Source organism: Lepidochelys olivacea (assembly GCF_965140295.1).
Source record: "Lepidochelys olivacea isolate rLepOli2 genome assembly, chromosome: 1".
NCBI lineage: Eukaryota > Metazoa > Chordata > Testudines > Cheloniidae > Lepidochelys > Lepidochelys olivacea.
This window is the reverse complement of record NC_140411.1, coordinates 254,947,955-254,971,543: the sequence shown is the minus strand read 5'-3', so window position 1 is coordinate 254,971,543 and position 23,589 is coordinate 254,947,955. Positions and strand designations below refer to the sequence as shown.

The 23,589-nt window shown below is 43.4% G+C and overlaps 1 protein-coding gene across 3 annotated transcripts in view; it reads right to left on the bottom strand.

The window, feature by feature from the left end:
* RFX4 (regulatory factor X4) overlaps nucleotides 1-22,692 on the bottom strand; it is a 128,465-nt gene extending 105,773 nt beyond the window's left edge. For 2 of the 3 annotated variants that reach the window (XM_084613445.1, XM_084613446.1), the window contains exon 1: nucleotides 22,564-22,692. In XM_084613445.1, coding sequence (XP_084469571.1) covers nucleotides 22,564-22,606 — 43 coding nt within the window. In that variant the 5' untranslated portion in view covers nucleotides 22,607-22,692. The remainder of the gene's footprint in view (nucleotides 1-22,563) is intronic. The other variant, XM_084613447.1, reaches the window with a different exon arrangement.
* Between the last annotated feature and the right edge of the window lie 897 nt (nucleotides 22,693-23,589).

Below are 23,589 nucleotides of genomic sequence, written 5' to 3'. Positions count from 1 at the left end.
GGCGTTATGAGATGAGTGATGGAGATCTGGCTATCACAGCCAGTGCGAATTGGTGCACTCAGACATTCAGCCAGACATTTCCTGTGCACCTGGATCAAGATTTCCAAAATTGGGTCCCTAATGTTAGGCTCCTAAAACCATATTTAGCATCTGTATTAAATGAGCTTTGCAAAAGGGCTGAGCATCCACCAGTTCTCACTGAAGTTGCAACAATAATTTGCTGTATTTTTGCTTGAAATCAGCAGGACTCTGCCCATGTGGATCTAATTGTGGCATCAGGGCACAGATTTGCAAATGAGGACAGAATATATATTAGATTGTTTTGTAGAGCCCACCTGCCAGGTAGTTTTGGCCCCAAATTAACTGTGGAGGAAACTATTTTTAACTGTTGTTTTTTTTTAAAGTTTTTACAAAACCTAACATCCAACACTAATAAGAATATTTTCGTGCATTTCTTAAAAAGCACAAACATGTTTTTGCAGAAATTTAAATATTGCCATCAGGGACTTGCAAAGCCCAAATATGGCAGCAGTGCGCTAATGAAAAAAAATTTTTAAAAAAAGGAGCAAGAGAGAAACTGACTAGAAACAAAATTGAAGCTGGCTGGTCTAGTTTAGTTTCTCACCTGAGCAAAAAAAACCCAAACCAAAACAAACAAAAAACAATAAAAAACAAACTAAAAAGTGAAAAGTAAGTTTGATTTTTAAATTCTTTCAGATCTTAATAATAGAGGCCATGACCCTATAGAAACAACCATATAGGCAGACCCCTGAATGTGCACAGACCCCTACAGACTTCAGCAGGGCTCTAGGCAGGCCTTGAGTCTCACCGTATGGTTGTCTTTTCAGGATTGAGGCCTAATTATTGTTCTGTGACCTTGGGGTCTACGTATTGGTTGGTTAGCATAGCCAGGCACAGTCCCCACAACAACAATGCAAACATGAGCTCCATGAAACAACAAAAGCACATCTATTTATTGCAGGAATAGAGTACAAAGGCAGCTCCCCTCCTCCTACGAGGGCTGTTTCACATTCTCCCTTCCACAGGAAGCATGCACACCCATCCGCCCCTAAACTTCCTCTAATAATTACTTCCCAAGGCAGAAGTCCTTCCCACATGGGAGGAGTCAGACGTTTTATGGGCTGTCTGTGGGTGTGCTTAGTAATATTTAACACAGTCACCCCATGGGGACTCTGTATAGTAACGCAATACAGTAACTCTGTTACACTATTAGTAAAGAACACAGGTAAGGATTTTTTTAAATATAGTTTTTGAGATGACGGTGCCTCTTTAAATAATAAGTAAATATATCAGGGACTAAAAGTGGACTGTCAATCAACCTGTCATTTTACATGCTGCATTTTGCAATTGTATATTTTTTGGTATGTAAGTGAAGACAAGCCCATTATAAATATTACACCATTTCTGTATGACCGAAAGAAGCAGATTCTTAAAACTGAGGTAATTTTTCGTTCTTGATTCCCTTGCTAAATAATTTGAGAATAGGACAATTAACTTCAGAGTACTTTCATAAAGACGGTTTGAAGGTGTTTCCTCAAAGTAATAAGCATTTCCTGGTCTAAATGAAATTTGCCAAGGTATTTATCATAAAGAATGAGGCTGAAAACCACTGTATTTATTAGCCCCAAATATTTTTATTATTGTGTCTAATGAAAGCACACTCAAATTGTTTCTACGTGGACGTTTTTAATGTTCTAAATTAAACTCAAGCTTTTATTTTTTTAAATTCTCTCTCACAGAAGATTGACAGCATAATTTTCTTTCCTGGTTTTTTCCCTTCTCTGTCATGTAAATGTTGGCATTTTTCTGCTTCAGCTAAAGGGATTGAGACGCTGAAGTGACAGAGGATGTTGTGAAAGCCAAAACTATAACAGGGTTCAAAAATAATTGGATAAGTTCATCAATGGCTATTAGCCAAGATGGTCAGGGATGCAGCCCCATGCTCTGGGCATCCCTAGCCTCTGACTGCCAGAAGCTGGGAGTGGGCACCGGGGGATGGATCATTTGATGATTGCCTGTTCTGTTTATTCCCTTTGAAGCACCTGGCATTGACCACTGTTGGAAGACAGGATACTGGGCTAGCTGGACCACTGGTCTGACCCACTATGAGCATTCTTATGTTCTTATATGTATTGCTGGCAAACAGCTTGAAAAAATTCTCAGTACAGCAGCTAATCGGAGCTGAGAGATTACTGTAACCAATAAGACTTTGTAAATGTGTATATTCAAAGACTAGCTATCGAGATTGAGATAGACAGTGGTTATGTAAATTCCTACATTTGACTGGCTAATAATGACTGTTTGCCAGAGTAGATTGTAGTTGATGTTATATATGTGAATAATTGTACTGAAGGGGAATTCACAAAGTCATAGATTTAAGGCCAAGAGAGACCATTATGATCATCTAATCTGGCCTTTATTTTGTCTCAACCAATCACAGTGCAGGGATTTTCCACCAGTTATGCAATATTCTGCAATTTGAATGTGGTTGTATGATTGGCATAATCATTGTATGGTTATGTCTCGATATCCATCATGCCAATGTGCAAATCTCTCCACTCTGTAAACCTGGAGTGATTGGCTCCTGAACTCAGAATTTTCAAGTGATTTGATAACAATAAATAGGACCATTTAATTCAGCTTTGCACAAGGGCTCAGGATTCACCCTATATGGATTGCTTCAATTTGCTGATTGCTGAGTCACCTCTGAAGTGGGATTTGGCTGCTGTTAGAGCTAGAAATGGGCCAAAGGAAAAACTTTTGATTCAACCACCCACACACTCCGATGGTTTGGCAATTGAACCTGAATGCGATCCATTCCTACTTTCTGTTTATCGCTTTAGTTATAACCTTCCAACAATACTACAAAGCAGATTTAAAACTGCGTGCTAAGCAATTGAAGTAGAGGGGAAGGTAGGTCTACAGATTGTGAATATTGAAAGCAGAAACTGGCCTGCACACCATTACACTTGCAAAGAGTGCCATGAGATATTTAATATCCAGATGTAGTCAAGGAGACTTCATTATACATTTTACCTGAGAGATGGCAGTTCCTGCAACACACTGAACCTTACTACTGTGGGGGAAAGTATTGTTGACCTGACCCCATCCCACTCTGTGACAAGACCTATGCACTATATGCAGCATAGGCAAGAGCGGTAACGCAAGAGGCCTACAGGCCTGCATCCTGTAAGACTTAGCTTAAGCTAAGAGCATTTGCATATGCTGGGCCATGGTATTTTGACCCAGATAACAAAGTAGGCCAACCTCTAGCCTAGCTCAAGTCCCTAGCTGTCCATTATATGCAACTCCCGCCCACCAAACCTGCAAAAGCCCTGAGACAAAACGATGCCACAAGCAAAGTGCAGACCTTTCCTGGAAATTCCTGTGTGTGACCATCTCTGTCTCCTTCTCCCTGCATGCTTGTATTCAAAAATGAAAGGACCTCAGACTGTTTGAACCAAACAGATGGTGTGACTCGTTTTCCACAACACTACTATGCTGTGGTATTGGTTCAACATTTTCACAGGGAAGAGTTCCATCTACTACATCAGTCACCACCACCTCGTTTTGCAGCCAATCCCAGTGCTGACTCAGCCAGCCACGATTAGCTATTCTTGTGACATCTCAAGCCAAGAGGGTGTGGCTTGGGACAACAAATATGGTGGATATAAGGAGGGACTGGATAGCTCAGGGGACTGCCCCTAGGATATGGAATCTTCCATCTCTAGTTCTCCAGATCAAATGCAGCCCTTCACTTTACTAACGAAATATCATTACTGGAGAAAGACTGCCCAGTGCCCTGCGTGAACTCACTTGGTGATCTTACACCTGTTCCTAGTGGGTAAGTGTTCACATCAGAAAAAACATGGTTCTAACAGGTCCCCGTGGTAGCAGTCTCTGGAGAAATGCTGCTGACTGAGTAGTTTATGGAGACTGAACACTTTTCTCATCTCTAGCCTGAAGCACGTTGATATGAAAGACCCTTGCATTCCTGCTGCCCATGTGGGTGGATAGAGAACTTCAGCCTCCACAACTGTGGTTATCACAATGGAGCGACAATCCTGGTATGGGGTCTTTGCATGCTACTGCAATGCAAATAAGTAATAATGATAGTAAAAGGAAAAACAATAGTACATCTTATTCTAATATTTCTTCTGGGGAAAAAGAAGTCCACGCATTACAACACTGTCACGACCCAAATCAATCAACCATACTAACTCAGAGGACAAGTCAGGACTTTTAAACTCCCAAGCCCTACTCTCCTTAACAGAACAAAACACTGTTGGCCATTGGTCTCTGCAGGACAGCCTCACCAGAGTATACCCAGCAAATCATTAGGGGTCTATTCCAGCACCCACTGAAGTCAAAGGACAAACTCTCATTGACTTCAGTAGACGCAGGAGCAGGGCCTAACAGCTTTCAACCGAAACACAAAGTTTACATGATAGGATCTAATTGTTGAACATAACATTACTGGAATAGGGAGCTGAGTAAAGCCCACTGAAGTCAATAGGGTCTTTCTATTGCTTTCAACAGGCTTTGGATCAGATGCTAAATCCATAAAGCACTACCTATATATAAATAAAACTTTCCTAGTGGCTCCGTTTTCTCCAGGAGCTAAGCCTTCAGCGTTCTTATTATTTATTTATTTATGAATGCTACTGGTGGTGATGAAAACCCTCTAGCAGGGACCAGAATGTAACAGGTCTATAGTTATTTCATGAGTCTGCAAACAGATGAAACAATGGAGCAAACTCATCCCTGGCGTCACTCCCCTGACTTTAACAGAGTTACCTCTGAATCGAATTTGATCCAATAGCTATAAGAGACTTCTCTAGTTTATCATAAGGGGCGTCAACTGCATAGCCTAACGACAACAGTTTTAAATTGACAGCATTTAACTATTTCAGTGCTAATCATCTGAGCATTAACATCTAGCTGTGCTTAGCCACTGTGGTTGAGTAGCATGGAAATTAGGCTGGAAAAGATCTGGCAGGTCACTTTAACCATGTTCTGGGGCCCTGCTAGGGTTGTTCCCTACTGTGCATTCTCTAGGGCTTTGTCTAGTCTAGTTTTAAATGTTCCATCGCTTCCCTGGAGATGGTTATTATTCACTCTAATAGACTCTTCCCTGCTAGGAAGTGTATCTCCAGCCTAATGTTTCTTTTTCTTAAATTCATCCCATTACTCCTAGTTATTATTCCAAGGCTTGGAGTGAGCACTCCAGAAAGAGGGGGAAAGAGAAAAGGGAAGAGGGACGGCATCTATGAGAGGAAAGGTGAAGGAAGTAGCAGCCCACAGAAGAAGGTGGTGTGGGGAGAGTTGAGGGGAGAGCAAACTAAGGTGGAAGCTTAGTAACAAGGCCATGAGCCAAGCACCACCAGAATATTCTCCCCCCCAGTTCAACCCTTGCTGCCAATAATACAGACAGCTAGTCCAGCAGACTTGGGACTAGTTCCCTAATAGTGTGCACTACAGGTGATTATGAAGCAGCAAGTCATGGTCAGGCTTATAGCCAGAGCTAGCTATACATCACTTGTTCTGACGAGAAACCCACTCGTGTCTTGCTCCTTCCTTATCTCCTGTAACACACGCTGTTTAGTTGCTTGTTGCGTACACCAAAGGCGTCCATCGCCTGAGAAGCACACTATAGTATGCACTGTTGGAAATGTCCTAAGGTTGACTACAGCAGAGCATTAGAAGCTTTTGAAAGAGTCCCTAAAGGGGAAAAAAAATCATGATCGCTCTGAAAACTTCACCAAAACACTGAGATTTATTTCCTAGCACCAGCCACCTGACGTGGGACTGGGTTACAAACAATTACACGCCTGGTACATGGCAGGGGTCAGTTGCCACCAATTCTAGTGGCTGATGGTACATCTTTTTCAAAACAGTCAAACAAACAAATGCAACTAATATACTATCAACCCAAACCAACCACCAAAAATTAATATGGACAATTAATAAAACATGGAGAGACGTTTAGACTGTTGGTTAGAGTAGATAACGTCAACCGCTAGGGCACATGAAAGTATTCTTCTGCCTCTTCTGGACCATTAGTCAATAACGATTACCTCTCAAGCTCAGTGGCTTTCTGATCACACGGCCACTTGTTCTTTAGGTGGATCTGCTACCTTGATCCTGGGTTTGCTGTTTTTTTGTAATTTCATTGTTGTTGACTGGATGTGCATTATGTCAGCCCATCCAGGAGCACTGCTGGTAGTATCTTGGGTGCCCATTACCTTGGCAAGTTGCCAGATACGGCCTCTTTGAAATCTAACATTCTTTCCCACTAGCAACAGGGGTAAGTGTCTAGCATTCTTCTTGTAGTAGTTTCTTTATGTTCTAGTTTCTTGGACTATCGTTCTGTTGGAACTACTTCAGGGTTAATTGTCTTTGGTCAAAGAAACATGCTAAAGGTCTTTGTCCTTCCACCCATAAATCTCTGAACTGGTGGTCCTAATGAAGCATTGTGAGGGGTGATGTGATATTCCAACAATGCCAAGTATGGACCCTGTGAATCCAATGGGGCCCTTTTGTTCTGTTTATTCATTTTTTGCTCTTTGTATTGACTTGTGTGCTAACCCATTTTATGGTGTGTAGTATGGGCTTGCCCTGCTGTGCTTGAACTGATACACCTGAAAGAGTTGTGAATTATAGCCCATTATTTGTTGTTAACTCATCTGGAATCTCATGGTGAGCAAATCGTGTTTACACTGTGCTATTACCTTGTTACTTCATGTGTTGTGCAACAGCTCAGTTTTAAAAATCTGGAGTAATATTTCACCCAAGAGGGCATATTTCAGTTTTAAAAGACTGGCCCAAACCTTGAACCAAGGACATTCAGGAATCTTTTGTGGTTGCAATGGTTCATTTGCGTTCTGATTCCTCTATTTCACTACAGATCTTATTTTTCATAGCAGCATTTATGCCTGGCAAGACAGGAACATCTCAAACTCTGTCCTTATCCTCCTCAGGAACCACATGGTGATTTATGTTTGGTATATCTGACCTCATGTTCTGCATGGAATTATGATGACAGCCATTCTCCAGCATTCCACATATTTTGGGCAGTAGTTTTCACCAGCATTGTAAGCATGCACTGTTCTTTGCAATGTCAAGTCCATTTCTCACAGTAGCCTTGCTTTGACCTAGTGATCAGTTATACCAGAAATAAACTGATATCTAATTGATCCATCTGTTAACTATTCAAATTCATCTGACTTAGTCATTACCTAGCTCTGCAACATGATGGTCAATCATCTGCCCCAGCACCTGTTTTTTTTTTAAAGAATATATACCTTGAATGTATTCCTGAATTTTTTGGATGACTTTGTCAGTTTGCAGCCACATTCATGCTCTCATTTTAATGTATTATGTAGATCTCCAGTGATTCTGGGTCTGCCGCACATAGCAGTATGGAAGATTTTACCTTCTCTGATTTCTCTGCATCATTTCCTTCCAGGAACATTTGAAAGTTCACAATCACCTCCTCCTTTTCTGTGCCAGGTTCATTCCCAGGCCGAAGGACAGCTCCCTCTCTGCACTTTTGCCAAAAATTCCATTTACTTTGAACCCCATGTAATCAATGTGTGACACACACGAGTGTTCATAAGAGACTGGTCTTTGTTCCTTGGTCCCAGTCACCTGGCAGGGGTATCCACTCATTAGTAGCTTTTGGGGGGAAATCATCATGATAACCCTTGAACTTCAACCCACTAGCGCATGCAAAGAGGCATGAAAGCCCCAGACCATTGATTCAGTCCCACAGGGGTACAAAACTAAAGTGAGTTGGCTGGATACAATATCTATGAGAAGCAGGTCTACACCAGGTGCCCATGCTATGCTTCCTTCCCTACAACAGGCGCTGCTGAATCTAACAGCAAGCCAAGTTGGCCCAACACAGTGATCAGTGCTTAAAGTGGTCTGAAAAAATGTGGGGGGTCTATAATAATCCGGGAGGTGCAACTTCTATAAAACTGTGCTTAAAGTGTGCCCCTCAGTGACATGGTTCAATTCTTAATTATTATTTTTTGCCAGGTCTGTGATCCCTTGTGACCTCTCCTCCTACACACACTTTAAGCACTGAGGTGGTGCATCAGTAAGACAGGCAGGCAAAGAGGACAAAGCAAGAAGACAAGTGATGAGGGGGAAGAGACAAGAAAACAATGACAATAGGGATGGGGGATGAGGAAGACAATTGAGAAAGAAAAGAAAAGGGTGAGGAAGAGGAAATATTGCGGTGGGGGGGGGGGTGGGACTGGTAAAAGGAGGTAGCCAAGAAGAAAGGAGGATGGAGGGAGAGAAGATAAAGATGGAGAAGATACCAAACAAACAGAGAAAAGGGAGACCAGCAGAAAAGAGAAAAACTATACAAGAGCCAGAGAAATCTGTCCCATCAAAAAGAGCACCACTTGCCAGACCCATACAGAAATCTTGACTCTCAAAAAAGTCCAGATGGGCCATCTGGATTGGCAGCAGCAATATGGAAGGACCCAAATACTAAAAAAAAACAACCCAGCAAAACAAAGCAATAGAAATGAAGATAAACTAAAGGGTAAAAAGAGAAGAGAACAGTATTTCTTTTAGAATTTAAAAATGCATCCGGAGCATATTTGTTTTACAAAATTAGAAGGGGTGGTAATCAATAATAAATAAAATAATATGTATTAATTAATTAATTAATAAACAATGTGCTCTAGGCCATCCTAGAGGTCCCAGCAAAGATCAGTGTCCCACAGTACTATGGACTGTACATATACACACTAAGAGTTCTCGTCAGAAGCAGGGAATGGGTGACAGGGAATGGATCCCTTGATGATTACCTGTTCTGTTCATTCCCTCTGAAGCACCTGGCACTGGCCACTGTCGGAAGACAGGATACTGGGCTAGATGGACCTTTGGTCTGATCCATTATGGCCATTATGTTTTATCCCACAGAGCTTACCAGCTAAATATATTTCTGAGAGGTTTCTTAACAGCTCTCCACTCTGCCCCCAATATACGCAAATTAGAGATTCAAAAACCTAGAGCAAATTCAATTCCTTCCGCTCCTTCTCCCCTCAGAAAGTAGCACAAGTTTCTCAAACTGCGAGGCTGACCTCCTGGAGAAGGCTCCACTTCCCACAATGTGCAAGCAAGGCCAGGGAACAGGAAAAAAGAAAAGGGCTAAGACAAGAATCTAGTCCTGAATATTCAGCGCTGAATGCTAGCTGCTCAATAGATGGGCTGTTTGCAGGAGCTCCAAGTGGAAATGATCCAGCAAGCTGGAGAAGTAAACAGGCTGCTCCGTCCATGTGATTAAAATGCTTTTTAACTGCAGCCTCCCAGTCCATGAACCCTCCTCCCCTCCACCATGAATGCTCTTTGCTGCCCTGACCCACACCAATTAAAATGTTTATATTAGGGCTGTCAATTAATCGCAGTTAACTCACGTGATTAACTCCAGAAAATTAATCACGATTTAAAAAATTAATCACAATTAATCACAGTTTTATTTGCACTGATAAACAATAGAATACCAATAGAAATTTATAAAATATTTTGGATGTTTTTCTACATTTTCATATATATTGTATTCTGTGTTGTAACTGAAATCAAAGTGTATATATTAGTTTTGCTTATAAATATTTGCACTGTAAAAATGATAAACAAAAGAAATAGTATTTTTCAATTCACCTCATACAAGTACTGTAGTGCGATCTCTTTATCGTGGAACTACAACTTACAAACGTGGGGGGGTTGGTACACAACTGCACTCAAAAACAAAACAATGTAAAACTTCAGAGCCTACAGTTCCACTCAGTCCTACTTCTTGTTCAGCCAATCGCTAAGACAAACAAATTTATTTCCATTTACAAGAGATAATGCTGCCCTCTTCTTATTTATAGTGTCACCAGAAAGTGAGAACAGGCTTTCGCATGGCATTTTTGCAGTCATTGTTGCAAGGTATTAACGTGCCAGATATGCTAAACATTTGTATGCCCTTTCATGCTTTGGCCACCATTCCAGAGGATATCCTTCCATCCTGATGACGCTCGTTAAAAAAATAACGCATTAATTAAATTTTTGACTGAATTCCTGGGGGAAGAATTGTATGTCCCCTGCTCTATTTTACCCACATTCTGCCATGTATTTCATGTTATAGCAATCTCGGATGATGATCCAGCCCATCTTGTTCCTTTTAAGAACATTTTCACTGCAGATTTGACTAAGCGCAAAGAAGGTACCAATGTGAGATTTCTAAAGATAGCAACAGCATTTGACCCAAGGTTTAAGAATTTGAAGTGCCTTCCAAAATCTGAGAAGGATGAGGTGTGGAGCATGTTTTCAGAAGTCTTAAAAGAGAAATACTCCGATGCGGAAATTACAGAACCTGAATCACCAAAAAAGAAAATCTGACTCAGATAATGAAAATGAACATGTGTCGGTCCACACTGCCTTGGATTGTTATCAAGCAGAACCCATCATCAGCATGGATGCACGTCCCCTGGAATGGTGGTTGAAGCATGAAGGGACATATGAACCTTTAGCGCATCTGGCACGTAAATATCTTGTGACGCTGGCCACAACAGTGCCATGAGAACGCCTGTTCTCACTTTCAGGTGACCTTGTAAACAAGAAGTAGGCAGCATTATCTCCTGAAAAAGTAAACTAACTCTTTGTCTGAGCAATTGGCTGAACAAGAAGTAGGATGGAGTGGACTTGCAGGCTCTAAATTTTACATTGTTTTATTTTTGAACGTAAGTTTTTTTATACATAATTCTACATTTGTAAGTTCAGCTTTCATGATAAAGAGATTGCACTACAGTATTTATATTAGGTGAATGGAAAAATACTATTTCTTTTGGTTTTTACAGTGCAAATACTTGTAATCAAAAATAAATATAAAGTGAGCACTGTACACTTTGTATTCTGTGTTTTCATTGAAATGGATATATTTGAAAATGTAGAAAACATCTAAAAATATTTAAATAAATGGTATTCTATTATTAACAGTGTGATTAATTGCATGATTAATCGCGATTAATTTTTGTAATCGCTTGACAGCCCTAGTTTATATTGAGGTGTGGGGGCAAGTATTGTCTCTACCACCCTGTGTTTAGGAGAGGAATGTTGGCACCAAGTTTGGGAAACCCTGGGCTACAGAATCAACCACAACTTTGGGCTCCGTTATCATTGCCATTGACGAGAAAGGCAAAACAGAGGGCCAGATCTTCCGAAGAGTTCAGGACTCGGCAGCTCCCATTGTTTTCAGAGCGGGCAGCGGGGTGGGTGGAGTAAATCCATGAACCTGCAAGGAGCTCTGCTGGGGCAATGAGGCTGTGTGCAGGTGAAGGGGCCCACTCAAGCAGAACCCCTTTCAGGGCCCAGGGCTTCCCTCACATGGCACAATAATATATGTCCGGTGGTAGATTTTAGAAGTCCAGGAGAACAGGCTTCTCCGGAAGCTGGACGTACGTTGTGCTGATTTAGGCCTTTCCCCCCAGCGTTACCTCTGGCAACTTGATTTCATCACCAATAGCATGTGCACCTTGTCTCTGTGTAGCTTTAGTACTCATCAAATATTGTGCGGAAATTAATACAATACAGGAAAAGTATGTTTTAACCTAATGTATCATTCCATTCAGTGTATCACTATTCACCCTACATCTCTTTTATCTGCTGTAATCAAGATGATTTCTTACTGTAATTCTCTTTGCCATTTTACTGCAGTATAAATGTACCACAGACTAAGGATAGAATCCAGTGCCTGTTGGCTTCAATGGAGAGACTCCCAGTGAATGACTCCATTCGGCTCTGGTTCAGGCCCTGTAAATCTGTATAGCAACCTAAAGTTCACAGCATCTGTATTTCAGTGTTTTGCTTACTCAGGGCCTGATCCTATAAACTTCTACTCAGGTGAGTAGCTGTTACTCCTGCAGGTAGCCCTATCCAATGTAATGGGAAAGCTCACGAGTACAGGTTTGTGGTGTCAGACCCCAACTAGCTGCATCACCTGAAATAGCTGTGCTGGGGAAAGCTGGCTATCGGAAGCCCGTTAGTATTATTCTGACCAGAGCAGGTTTTACAAAAACTTTAAAAGTGAGTACTGATTAGAAAAGAAAAAAAAGAAAGAAAAAAGAAGTGACTCAAATACTAATGTGTCTCAGGACATTTGTCCTTAAGCCACAACAATTTCTAATCATCTATTCTTTAAGTCCTGACTTCAGGCAAAATTCCCATTTCTTTCAAGACTGGCTATCAACTTTGCAACTGAATTAACCCTCCCCCCTGAAGAATAGGGTTTACAATGGATGTGCTGACATAACATAAGATCCTAACCCTGTACTACTGATTTGCCCAAAGTTCCTATTGTCTTCAATGGCAGTTTTGTCCACCTAATGACTGCAGGATCAGGCCAGGAATAGCATAGAAAAATAATGAAATCAAAATGCATATCAAGAGCTGAATGCTTTAGAATTAATGACTCTTTCTTAATGCTGTGGGTTTTAGTTGGGACTGTTTCTCGGAAAGACACCTGTCTATCCTGCTATCCTGGTACTTCTGTTGTTGCTCATCATCATAATGAAGTGAGCTGTAGCTCACGAAAGCTTATGCTCAAATAAATTGGTTAGTCTCTAAGGTGCCACAAGTACTCCTTTTCTTTTTGCGAATACAGACTAACAGGGCTGCTACTCTGAAACCCATCATAATATAGGAGCTCTTATTTAGAAAACCTGGTGAGAATTTGTTAATTGTGAACTCTGGTGCGCTAGCTGCTGAGAACTGGCTATTTCAGTCACATAACAAAGACCATTTTAGAGACATAATTTCACTTTCCAAACCCCTCCCCACCCCACCACCACACACACTTAACTGCAGTCACAGGGAAATAAACAAAACATTCCTGAGCTGAGAATTTTGTCCTTTCTTGGACAGGTTGGGGGAACTTTAAACTGCAAGGGAGCCTTTTCTCAGTTATTGAAGCCAGTGGACCCCATCCTCCTGCTGACCCCCTCTTTCTTTCTCTATGACAAGTTTAATATGAAGGGGAAAACTTGCCAAAAACATTTAGCATGATCAATTATACTTAGGGGGTGAAATCTTGGCCCTGTTTGAAGTCAGTGTATTTTGCCATTGATAGAGTTTCTAACAGCAGCTGATGTCTTGTACCTAATGAACAGATCTGCATGCAAATCTCTAAGAACAAAATAAACAGGAAGGGGACAAAGCCACAACTGCCAGTTACACATGTGACATGGATGCAAAATAAAATTACATATTCACAAGCATTATAAAAACTCATTATAGGCCAAGCTCTTTGTATGAGGAACTCCCATTGATTTCAACAGGAGATTTCCATGGAAGCGCGGGGGATGGAAATGGCAGGATCGGACCCTCTATCAAGTAGAAAATTATACTATACACACACACTTACATCTGAATGCAAATGAGACATGCACACACAGAAACACACACACACACACACGTGTGCATGCACAAATGTTTGACTATGTACATATTAAAAAACATTCCCTATGCCCAAACTGGCGTAATCATCACCAATTACCCTTCCTCGTTACTACTGTTCTCTATTGTATCCCTCGTGGCAAAACCCATTATACCACCCATCATCCTAGCTAGAATGTCAGCAGTCCGTTTACTCAGCTGCTATGAGTTTCAGGCTCCAGCGGGATCAAGTCTTAGAGAGTATTCATTTTCAGTTACAATGGCATAAATGTATAAAATTCAGCACAGATCTATGGAAATAGACATGAAGGGGGAAATCAGAAAATTCACCTACTTCAATATTCATGCAATAGCGAGCTGATTATTTTTGTTGTCATGTAATGTCAAATACCACTCAAAGTGTGGACTTTATACCTGCGTTAGGTACATGACAGCCCACCACTGCTCCAAAGGCGTCGTTACAGTTCTGGCTTTACTCGAGCCCACCTCTTTGAGTCTTGACCTGAAGGGGGATGTGTATTCAGACACCACCCCAAGTTTAGCGATCCCAGCATTGCACCTTAATGTCAGGATTTTGCTGGGGAAGGCTCTAAAGTGTGGAACCCGTTCCCCTTGACATTCACCCCAATTCCTCTCATCCTTCTTTATAAACAAACAAGAAAGCCTGGTGTTCTACAGTCAGACACAGCTGCCCCACCCAGCTTTTCCCCCTCTCCTCCATATTGCCCTTATTTTTATTGAATCCCGCCTCCCCACAGATTGATTATTCTTTGGGGGGGTTAAAATAATAAGGGTGTTTTCAAATTATGCTTGATTATATTTTAATACTATTGATATGTAGCACAGAACCCTAGTGTCTCAGCATGAGGGTGTTAAAATAGTCGTCATTGTATAAACAGATTAAATATTTGATAAATATTGAACTCAATAGACAAGAACACTACAGTAAAGGAGGACTGTTCTGTATATCAGATGAGAGCAGGGGGGTCACAAGTGCACAATGTCCACTGGAAGCACCATTGCAGTCTCACACACATGTCCGGAGGGCCCAGTTCTGGAGCCCTTTCTTCAACAGGAGTTTTGCCCAAGTAAAACCTTGAGGACTGTAGCTTAAAAAAAAATATTTTCTCACTCTACTTTTGCAAAATGAGGCACAGTTGTGCCACTCTCCAGGCTATTCGTGTGCGTATTTTTGTTTTTAAAACAACCATTTATAAACAGCAGGCAAATAAAGCACCTTCACTCATTTCACACACACAGCTGAGAAAACTAACACGTCTTTCCCTCGAACTTTTGGAAATAATTCCATAGCAATTGAAGAAAATGTAGACGATCTTTTCCCCTGACTAGAACTCTGAAAGTCAATGTCTAACAGTCCAAAAATCTCTGAAAAGCAGGGTTTAATATAAATTCATGGATACAATGTAAAGTCTTGATCCTAGCGCCTTCCTTGTTCTCACTAAGAGTTCTGCCAGCATAATACCCAAAATAATGCCAGCGGCACCACAATAGTAAACATGAAAAACCACTTCTACCTCTTTCACTGGTGCATTTCTATGAAATCAGATAATGTGGTTAACAGGATTTAGACCCTATAGGACTCAACGCACTATTCTTTGTATATCCACACCATATCAACTTCAAGGTGCAAAAAGAATACAGGATCAGCCCCATGAACATAATGCACTATGTATATGGAAGTACAGAATATAACAAGCACATTTCTACCACAGCATAAGCAATCAATAAAGAAATATAACATGCTTCAGCCATAATAAACAGTTTGTCTCCTAGATAACAATGCAAATTGTTTTGGAAACTTCTTATGAAAAGATAGGTAGTTTTCCAGCAACAAAATAAACCACTAATTTGAATTTCAAAAATCTGGAAATCTACGGTTAAATACTGTATTATTATTCAAATGTTTTAAAGTTTTATAATCAATCTCTTTGCCAACTAGGGCACTAATATTTGTTAAGATTTAAAGTGGTTACATCTTTATACCAATTTTCATGATCAAAATCAATGTATGAAAGCCTTTATAGCTATTATAAGTGAATGTTTACATTCTAGATTTTTTTGAAAAAATGCAAATGAATAAAACAGAATGTTTAAAATGAACTGATATGTTTTAGTAACAAAGATATGTAGCTATAATGTCATCTTCATTCACAGGGAATCATAATAATCCTCATGCAGTGATGATCATATATCCCAAAATTTGACTAATGCTAAAATGCTTTCATCATTTCACGTGATTTAAGCATTTCAGGGTTCACACCAAAAGTGCTTTAAGGACTCTCTGAAATAAATGTAAGCCTTTTGATTGAGTTTAATGGGCTTTGGATCAGGCCCGAAGTATCAGCTTTAGGTCCCACCACCCCCAAAAGGACCTGATCCCTCTCCCACTGAAGTAAGTGGAAGTTTTGCCATTGATTTCATTTGGAGCAACACGGGGCCCAAAAAACTGTAACAACAAGTGTCTCCAAACTTTAAACATACATCCAGCAGAAACATTCTACTGCAAAACGATCTCCTTTCCATTATCCCCCCCAGCCCTGACATCCTGTGGTACAGATCGTTCTCAGAGGGTTTTATAATGCTTGGCAAGATGGCAACACTAGCATGGTCTCCAGTTCCTGTCCTAGGAAAGACATGCTGTTCTTTTGGAACCCAAAAGGATGGGAAGTGATGGGGGTTTCGACCTCTGGGACATGGCTGAAGGTATGTGGAGGTAAAGCTACCCACCTAGGAAAGAGGAGAGCACACACACAACTGCCTTAAAAATAAATAAACTAAACACATCATGACCGCCACCAAAACAAAGCTACTGTTTTGATGAAAGGATTAAACTCTGACACGTCATCTAGGGGGAGGGAGGGGAATCATACATTGCAGACCCCTGCTTCTTGTGGAATCTCTGGGTGTGAGGCCTGTTTGGTGTCTGTGTGACTCAGTAATATCGCACAGTGTATCACGCAATATTAAGATGACATGAGAGATTTCCTTTACTTATGGGAAAACTAGCTCTTTGCCCAGTCCTGAAAATATAAAAGCAATACTGTTAGCATGCTTATTCAACAGGTAGTAGACAGAGTCATTTCAAATCTCAGCTGAACACATCACTTTTCTCCTTTGCCTCTACACCTCTGCTTTTCTCTCTCTCTCTGTCACTGATCATTTGCTAGGTAGCTCTGTGAAGCATCTAGAAGATTATGTCAACCAAAGGTGCAATGCAAAATCCAGCTGCGTTGTGTGAGCTGATGCAAGGAAGTGGGTAGTACTAATCATTTGGCTGGAAGGAAGATTGCTCTCCGAGGTGGCCAGAGAACTGATGGTTCTAGATGCCCATCCCTCCCAAGTTTGTTTGGACAGGATTGTTAATGAGTGATTAAGAATGATTTGTTGGAGCTGTTCAGCAGGGTTTCGCCCCTTCTCTTCTGCATGGTTTTATTTCACAGCAAGCTGCAGGGGCTCCTACATTGTATGAGGGGGACATGCATGCTCCATTGGATCCTTGCTCCTTCCACTCCCTCACTCCCCCTTTGTTGTGAACTCGCTGCTGCTTTCTTGGTGCCCCCTGCTCCCAAACGCCTTTTAAAGAACCAAAAACAGAAAACTTATAATATTTTGCTACCCCCTTCCCACTCCCGGAGCTGCCTCCCCCCCAGCTCCCTGCAGTCACCATGGTGATGTCGGGGGCGGGGGGAGGGCTGTGGCTATGGAAACATCTTATTAGTACTTCCACTGCCTTGCAAACTTTTCTCTCGGTGTGTGCGGGAAGGCGCAGAGCTGTCCTGTGAGTTCCAGCGGCTGGGCACCGCTCAGGGCGCGCAAGGCACCATCAGCGCACACAAGGCACCGCTCTGCCCGCGCAAGGCTCACTGAAGCCAACTCGCATTCTAGGCGCGGTAGCTCTGAGCCCTCTCCCTGCAGCAGGCCCCTTACTGGCCAGGACTCCCATGGATTGCAGTGGGACTGGCCCACCCTGGGGAGAATTGCACCATCTCAAAGGCCCTAGAGGTGGATGGGAAGGAATAGGCTATTCAAAGCAGCAGGAGCAGATGGTGATGATTTCAGGGCCAAATTCTGTTCTCACTCACACCTTGCTTACTTCAGTGGGGTTGCGTCGAAGGGGGGTAGACTTTGGCCCTTAAATTGTGAGACATCCCTACCACAGAAGTGACTGCCCAGTTCTATAAGGAGGCTTCTAGCTGCCTAGGTGCTTTCCTGCAGAAGAGCTCTGAGTATCTGGAAAGCTTGTCTCTCTCACCACTAGAAGTTGGACTAATAAAAGATAGTACCCCAGCCACCTTGTCTCTCTGGGTGCTTGCTGTGCAGCCATCACCATGGTGTCTGAGCCTGTCCCTGATTGGAGAATTGTGTCCAGAGGAGTCAATGCTGGGAGAAGTATAGAAATGACAGCCCTTCCCTCCAGCCCTGACCCTTGCAATGCAGGGTGGGTGATGGGGGGCGGAATGAAAGACGGCAGGATCCGACCCTTGGCTTGGTTCATAATGTGTATGTGGCAGCAATGCAGCCTGGCCAGGCTGCGGCTGGCTCTCCACGGAGTCACTTCCTCCCTGGCCAGCAGCCCTGGGGAGCGGCTCCCCCTCCAGCCCCCAGAGAAAGATCCCAGCTGGATGGCAAAGGAGACTGCCTGGAGCGCAGGAAGGAAGGGGACCCAGGAGGAAGAGAAGGGGGGAACTGGCAGGGATTTGGGGAAAATCCACCATAGGGCGTGTGGGTGTTGGTCTCCCCCTTTGACTGGGGAGGTAAAGGGCATGTGGAGGTGAGGCCGAGGTAGGATTAGGCGGGGGCTTGGTTGCCGGGGTGGGATGGGGCTGGCCATGCGGGGAGGAATAGCTCAGTGGTTTGAGCACTGGCCTGCTAAACCCAGGGTTGTGAGTTCAATCCTTGAGGGGGCCATTTAGGGATCTGGGGCAAAAATTGGGGATTGGTCCTGCTTTGAGCAGGGGGTTGGACTAGATGACCTCTGAGGTCCCTTCCAACCCTGATATTCTATGACTCTATGAGTCTCTCTCCTTCTCCTCCGGGCAAACAGGTACTAGTACTAGGCTGGTTGTTTGGGGTCCGTTTTAATGAGTCAGGCTGCGCCCTGGGGGAAAAGCTCTCTCTGATTATAGCCATAAAACCCAACCCCCCCTGTGAAGATCCCCCCTACTCCTTGCTCTTCCTTTGTAAGTCTAAAACAAAGGGCAGGGTGAGCCGCCAGCTAGCGGTGCGTCTGCAGGGCCTGGATTTTTACACGTTAACTTCCAGCGCCTTGCAGAAGAAAACAAAATCACTCACTCCGCCAAACTTCTGGGTCTTTGCCCAACGCTAGACCTTAAGTGCCTTTAAACAGCATCGCCAGCAAGAGTAGGGGTCCCCTTACAAGAATATCAACAGCCTATCTTCATCGTCGATTAAGGGAGGGGAAGGGCAGACACACTAATAACCGTCTGTCCCAAGCGAAGAAATCTGGGGGCTTTTCCCTTCCTGAACACGGGTTGGGTTCCCTCCACACAGCAATCCCCTGTACAGCCTTGTTTGGACAATCGGGAAACCCTTCAGCTATCAGGAGCCAGGACCACCAGTCCCGGCGCTGCTTCCTCTTGTCTATTTCAATTAGTTTCCAGACCGGAGCTCCTGGATCCCTGCTGCTAGTAAGAAGTGATTCTCTTCTTCTTCATCATCTCTCTTCCCTCCTGTCCACACCTCAGCTAAAGGGTATTTCTTTAGAGGGACAAAAAAAAAAAAAAAAGGAAACGGAATCTCTCCCTCGGTGTGTGGATGCATCCTTCACTTTCACTCCAGCAAAATTTTGCCTTTGATTCTGAGCACTTGTTGCATATTAAGGGGCGGGGAAGCTTTGCCCGTTGCTATTTAAAACAAAAATCCTCCTAAAAAGTCACAAGACGATGCGGAAGATCTCATTAAAAGGAGAAGGGATTTTGTAATACTTCCAGATTTGTAGCAATCGATTTCTTCTTTGAATTGGTTTTAAAATAACTAATTTCCACGCACGCTGTATCTTAGTTGACGATTCGCTAGGCTAGATTTAAGCCGATGGTATTTTATTTTATAAAGCAAAGATTATTAAGTGATTTCAGTGCCTTGCCATTAAAAGTTACGGGCTGGTTGGGTTGTTTCCCCCGTTACTTTTAAAAAAAAAAACCCAAGAAAATAAAACTGATAAAGAGAAATTAAAACATGGCTGGGTTTTTTTTTTTTTTCAATGAAGCTATATTACTCCTCCAATGCCCTAGGATCTTTACATAACAACTGAAACTCAGAAGAAAAGCTAATTGGATTAAGTCCTCTGAAAGGGAGGCTAAGGTGTCTGAATGAGACAACTGCAAAGCTCCACTTTTCTTGCCATCTGTTTAGCAAGGCTAAAATGTTTTCTGATTAATATTATCTTCATCAATCATGCTGCCATTTATCATAACCCTGCTGCATTTAGAGAACGGCAGCTCACAGAGACGGCCGCAGGGCACAGGTCTGAGCGTTGGGATTGAAAGTATCGGGGATTCCAATCGCCTGTGCCACCGGTAAGTAACAAGCAGTGCCCATAAATAAGTCTGGATTGCGTCCCTGCTAAGAGGGGCAACTTTATCCTACTGTTTAACGACTCTTCACTGAAAACTAGGCGCAGTGTGGGCTGCCTCAGAGCGAGTGTTGCAAATCAGCGAGTACAACGCTTCATTCATTTCAAAACATTTTCATCCTGAGAAAACAAACTCCGGGGTTTTTTGTTTTTGTTGTTGTTAAAGGGTCACATCTTTGTAAATTCGCCCCAGCCAGACTATTCCCTCCCCCGCGCCCCCCGAAAGGTTTTGAGTTCCAGCTGTTGCGTTTAGTTCTCAATGCATGCACATAATAATTAGAGCTTCAACAGAAAAAACCCCGGGCAATGATCTCACACTCTGCATTTACAAAATAAATTCTATTAAAGATGTAAATATCTGGCGTCTGCTTATGCGGGAAAGCAGTTCACATTTAGGTGAGGAAGCGTCTTGCTCTTGAAACTTGCATACGATCCGTTAGGAGACTTTAGGCTTTCTTTACATCGATGGCCCCTTTCAAAACACAGCATCGACTCCTACCCGAACCGGTGATAATTGGTAGAGAGCAGACAGGCTTTCAGGGGTTCTGAAATGTTACAATATTTTCACACACACCTCCCCCTCACAACTTACTTCTGGAGAGTCCTCCAAATGCTAGCGGTAATAAGTCTCCCCTAGTTTCCTTCCCTCAGAACTGCCTAAAGATACTGAGCTGGAGGAGAGAGATTCTTTGCATCTGAGTGAAAGACATACACAGGAGAATTCCCAGTGGAAAATATAGCACGGTCAGGGAGAAGGAGCCAAATCAAAGAGAAGTTTTAGTTCTGTTAGGGTGGATCCTGTAGGTCTTCATCGGATAAAACTCTCACGGAGTCGCTGGGAGTTTTGAGCCCATAAGGTCTCTAGAATCTGGCCCATAATTACTCTTTGGTCAACATTGCAAGGCAGGATCCTGTAGCCACTGAAGTCAACGGCAAAACTCGGACTGACTTCGTTGGGGGAAGGATCGGGTCCCCAGTATGTGTTCAGCACGGCAATTTATAATTAATTATAAATTACTAAAACTCGATAAAAGAAAAGGAGTACTGGTGGCACCCTAGAGACTAACGGATGCATGAAGTGAGCTGTAGCTCAGGAAAGCTTATGCTCAAATAAATTGGTTAGTCTCTAAGGTGCCACAAGTCCTCCTTTTCTTTTTGCGAATACAGACTAACGCGGCTGCTACTCTGAAACCTAAAACTCGATAGAAACCTGCACAAGGCGAATATAAGCCGCAAATCAGGGCAAATGGCCACTGACGATTTCTCAGGTGAAAAATGGAAATGATTCCACGCTGGGCTTATTTCGAAAGAGGACTTTGCCGTGAGAGAGAGCGAGCGAGCGACCTGTTTGGAAAGTTTTTTTCCTAGAAAAGCGCAAAGGTTACTGATGGATTCAGGGATCTGCTTCTGAGTGGGAATTGCTTTCCTATGTCATAGGTTGCATCAGGACAGGCTGGTGTGGCCCGAGTGTAAAATCCGGCTGGACATAGAAAAAAATCTAGAAATGTCGTTTCTGTGGGTGCAGGATTATTAAATCGATTTCATGATGGGAAAAAAAGGGGGCCGCCAGGTGAACCGGCGCAAAAAGGGGGGTGGATTCGTTTCGGAAGGTAGCTGACTGACAGCTGGCGTGGGGAAGAAATGGAAGGCCTTAAGTTAAGGGAGCTAATAACGCATGTGGTTCAGGGGATACTCTCAGAACCTGTCCACAACATTACCAGCCACCGAAACTGCAATCCACCGCCACCCGATTTCCAAAGCACGAGCCTTGCCAACGCTGCGGTGCCAGGGGCTGGCAGGAAGCTGCAGCCTGAGCTGGACAAATACACTTCAGTGTACTCCTCTGACTGAGCTCCGCATCCATCCCCTCTAGTCTAAGGAAGCCTGGGGCTTTCTTTGCTTGCCGCGCTTAGGAAGAGGTTACTCACGGTCTCCCTTTCATTCCAACCAAGGTCTTTACACCTAACCCTGGCTTGAATTTTTTAAAAAATCAGAAAAACTTCCCACTCAGCCAGTCCACCCCAGCGAGGGACTCGCTTTCCAAACCGGCTTGAATTCTAGCTATTCCCACAAGACGCCATTTGGATGAGGTCATTAAAAAAAAACAACCCCTTCCTTATTAATACCGTAATGTATTGCCCTGGAAAGGCTCCGCTCAAATCTAGTCAACTGCCTAAAACTGAAAGCAGAGAGGGAATTAGTTTGCCGATATCCCGAGGAAAAATCCAGCCTGCACCTCAGCTGCAAGGGCAAACTTCGGGCTCCAGCCAGCCCTGTCTATTTTTAACACAACTTTTTGGGGCTCTCTTTCTGGTGAACTGAAAACACACACACACACACACACCAATGCACGTTTGATTAGAAGCCGGGTAACTTATCATCCTATTAGAGTCTAGTATATTTCCTCCACTGTCAAGTTGAATAGTCTCCACTTGGCTGCAATGGGAGGCTGTTGTCTCGAGTCTTGGACTAACCTGTGGAATCCATGTCGGGTTCCTCCAGTAACCCACAATGCATGCTCTTCCCATGGGCAGTACAGAAGCCCCAAAGTCCCGGGGTCTGGAGATCCCCTAGCTCAGAGATGCACACCGAGAACAGAGAGAGGGGAGGGGGGGAGGTTAGAGAGAGAGAGAGAGAGAGAGAGGGACACTCAGTAATCCAGCAGGGCAAAGCCAGACCCGTCAAAATGTTTGCGGATGTTTCATGGGAAAAAGCATCATTTTATAGGAGCCCTGATGGGAGAAATGTCATTGATAGGCCAGCCAGCCTGATGAATGGCTGCTAGTCAGATGGGGATGTGGCAAGGCTCAATGTGAAGCCCATTGTGATGCTGTTTTGAATAAGAAAAGCTTTCCTCCAAAAAGGGGGGCCTTAGATCTACGCAATCCCAACACTCCGACTTCCCTCCTCGGTTAGAGCATTAGAAACGTTCTTCTGATTTAAAGTTCCAGGGGCCTTTCCACTCCCCCCCCCCCCCCCCAGTCTTTGGTTCATTACAGCCTGAGCTCAAGTTTGGCTCAGCTCCTCAAACAAGCAGGAGATCTGGGTGCGGGGTCTGCGGTGTGTGTAAAGACCCCATCGATCGACCCCTCCCCGAGCTTTAAATTGGGCTCATTCCCAGACACACATGGAGTTGGAGGCTGTGTGCTGCCTTCCCCCCAGGTCTTGCAAGCTCAGTTTGGCTGGGGAGGGGTGACGGAGAAAGTTGCCCATGAACAGAGCTGACGGTCCAGTTCTGTGTCCCTGGCGCACACACACCCCCACACCCCCCCCCCCAGGCATTTTTGCTTGGCTCGCCAGGGACTGCACATAAACTGCATGTGTTGTACAGGGCGGTGGCACGTTGTATGCACTTGACGTGCAAGTCTGGAAGAGAAGGGAAGCTCCAGGCGGCGCTTCCAAGAAAGAAGGGACGGTTGTGTGTGCTCTCCGGGGTACGTGAAAAGAACAAAATGTTACCTGCGGTTTTTAGGACAACGTTGTAGGGCTCCCTTTAGGGG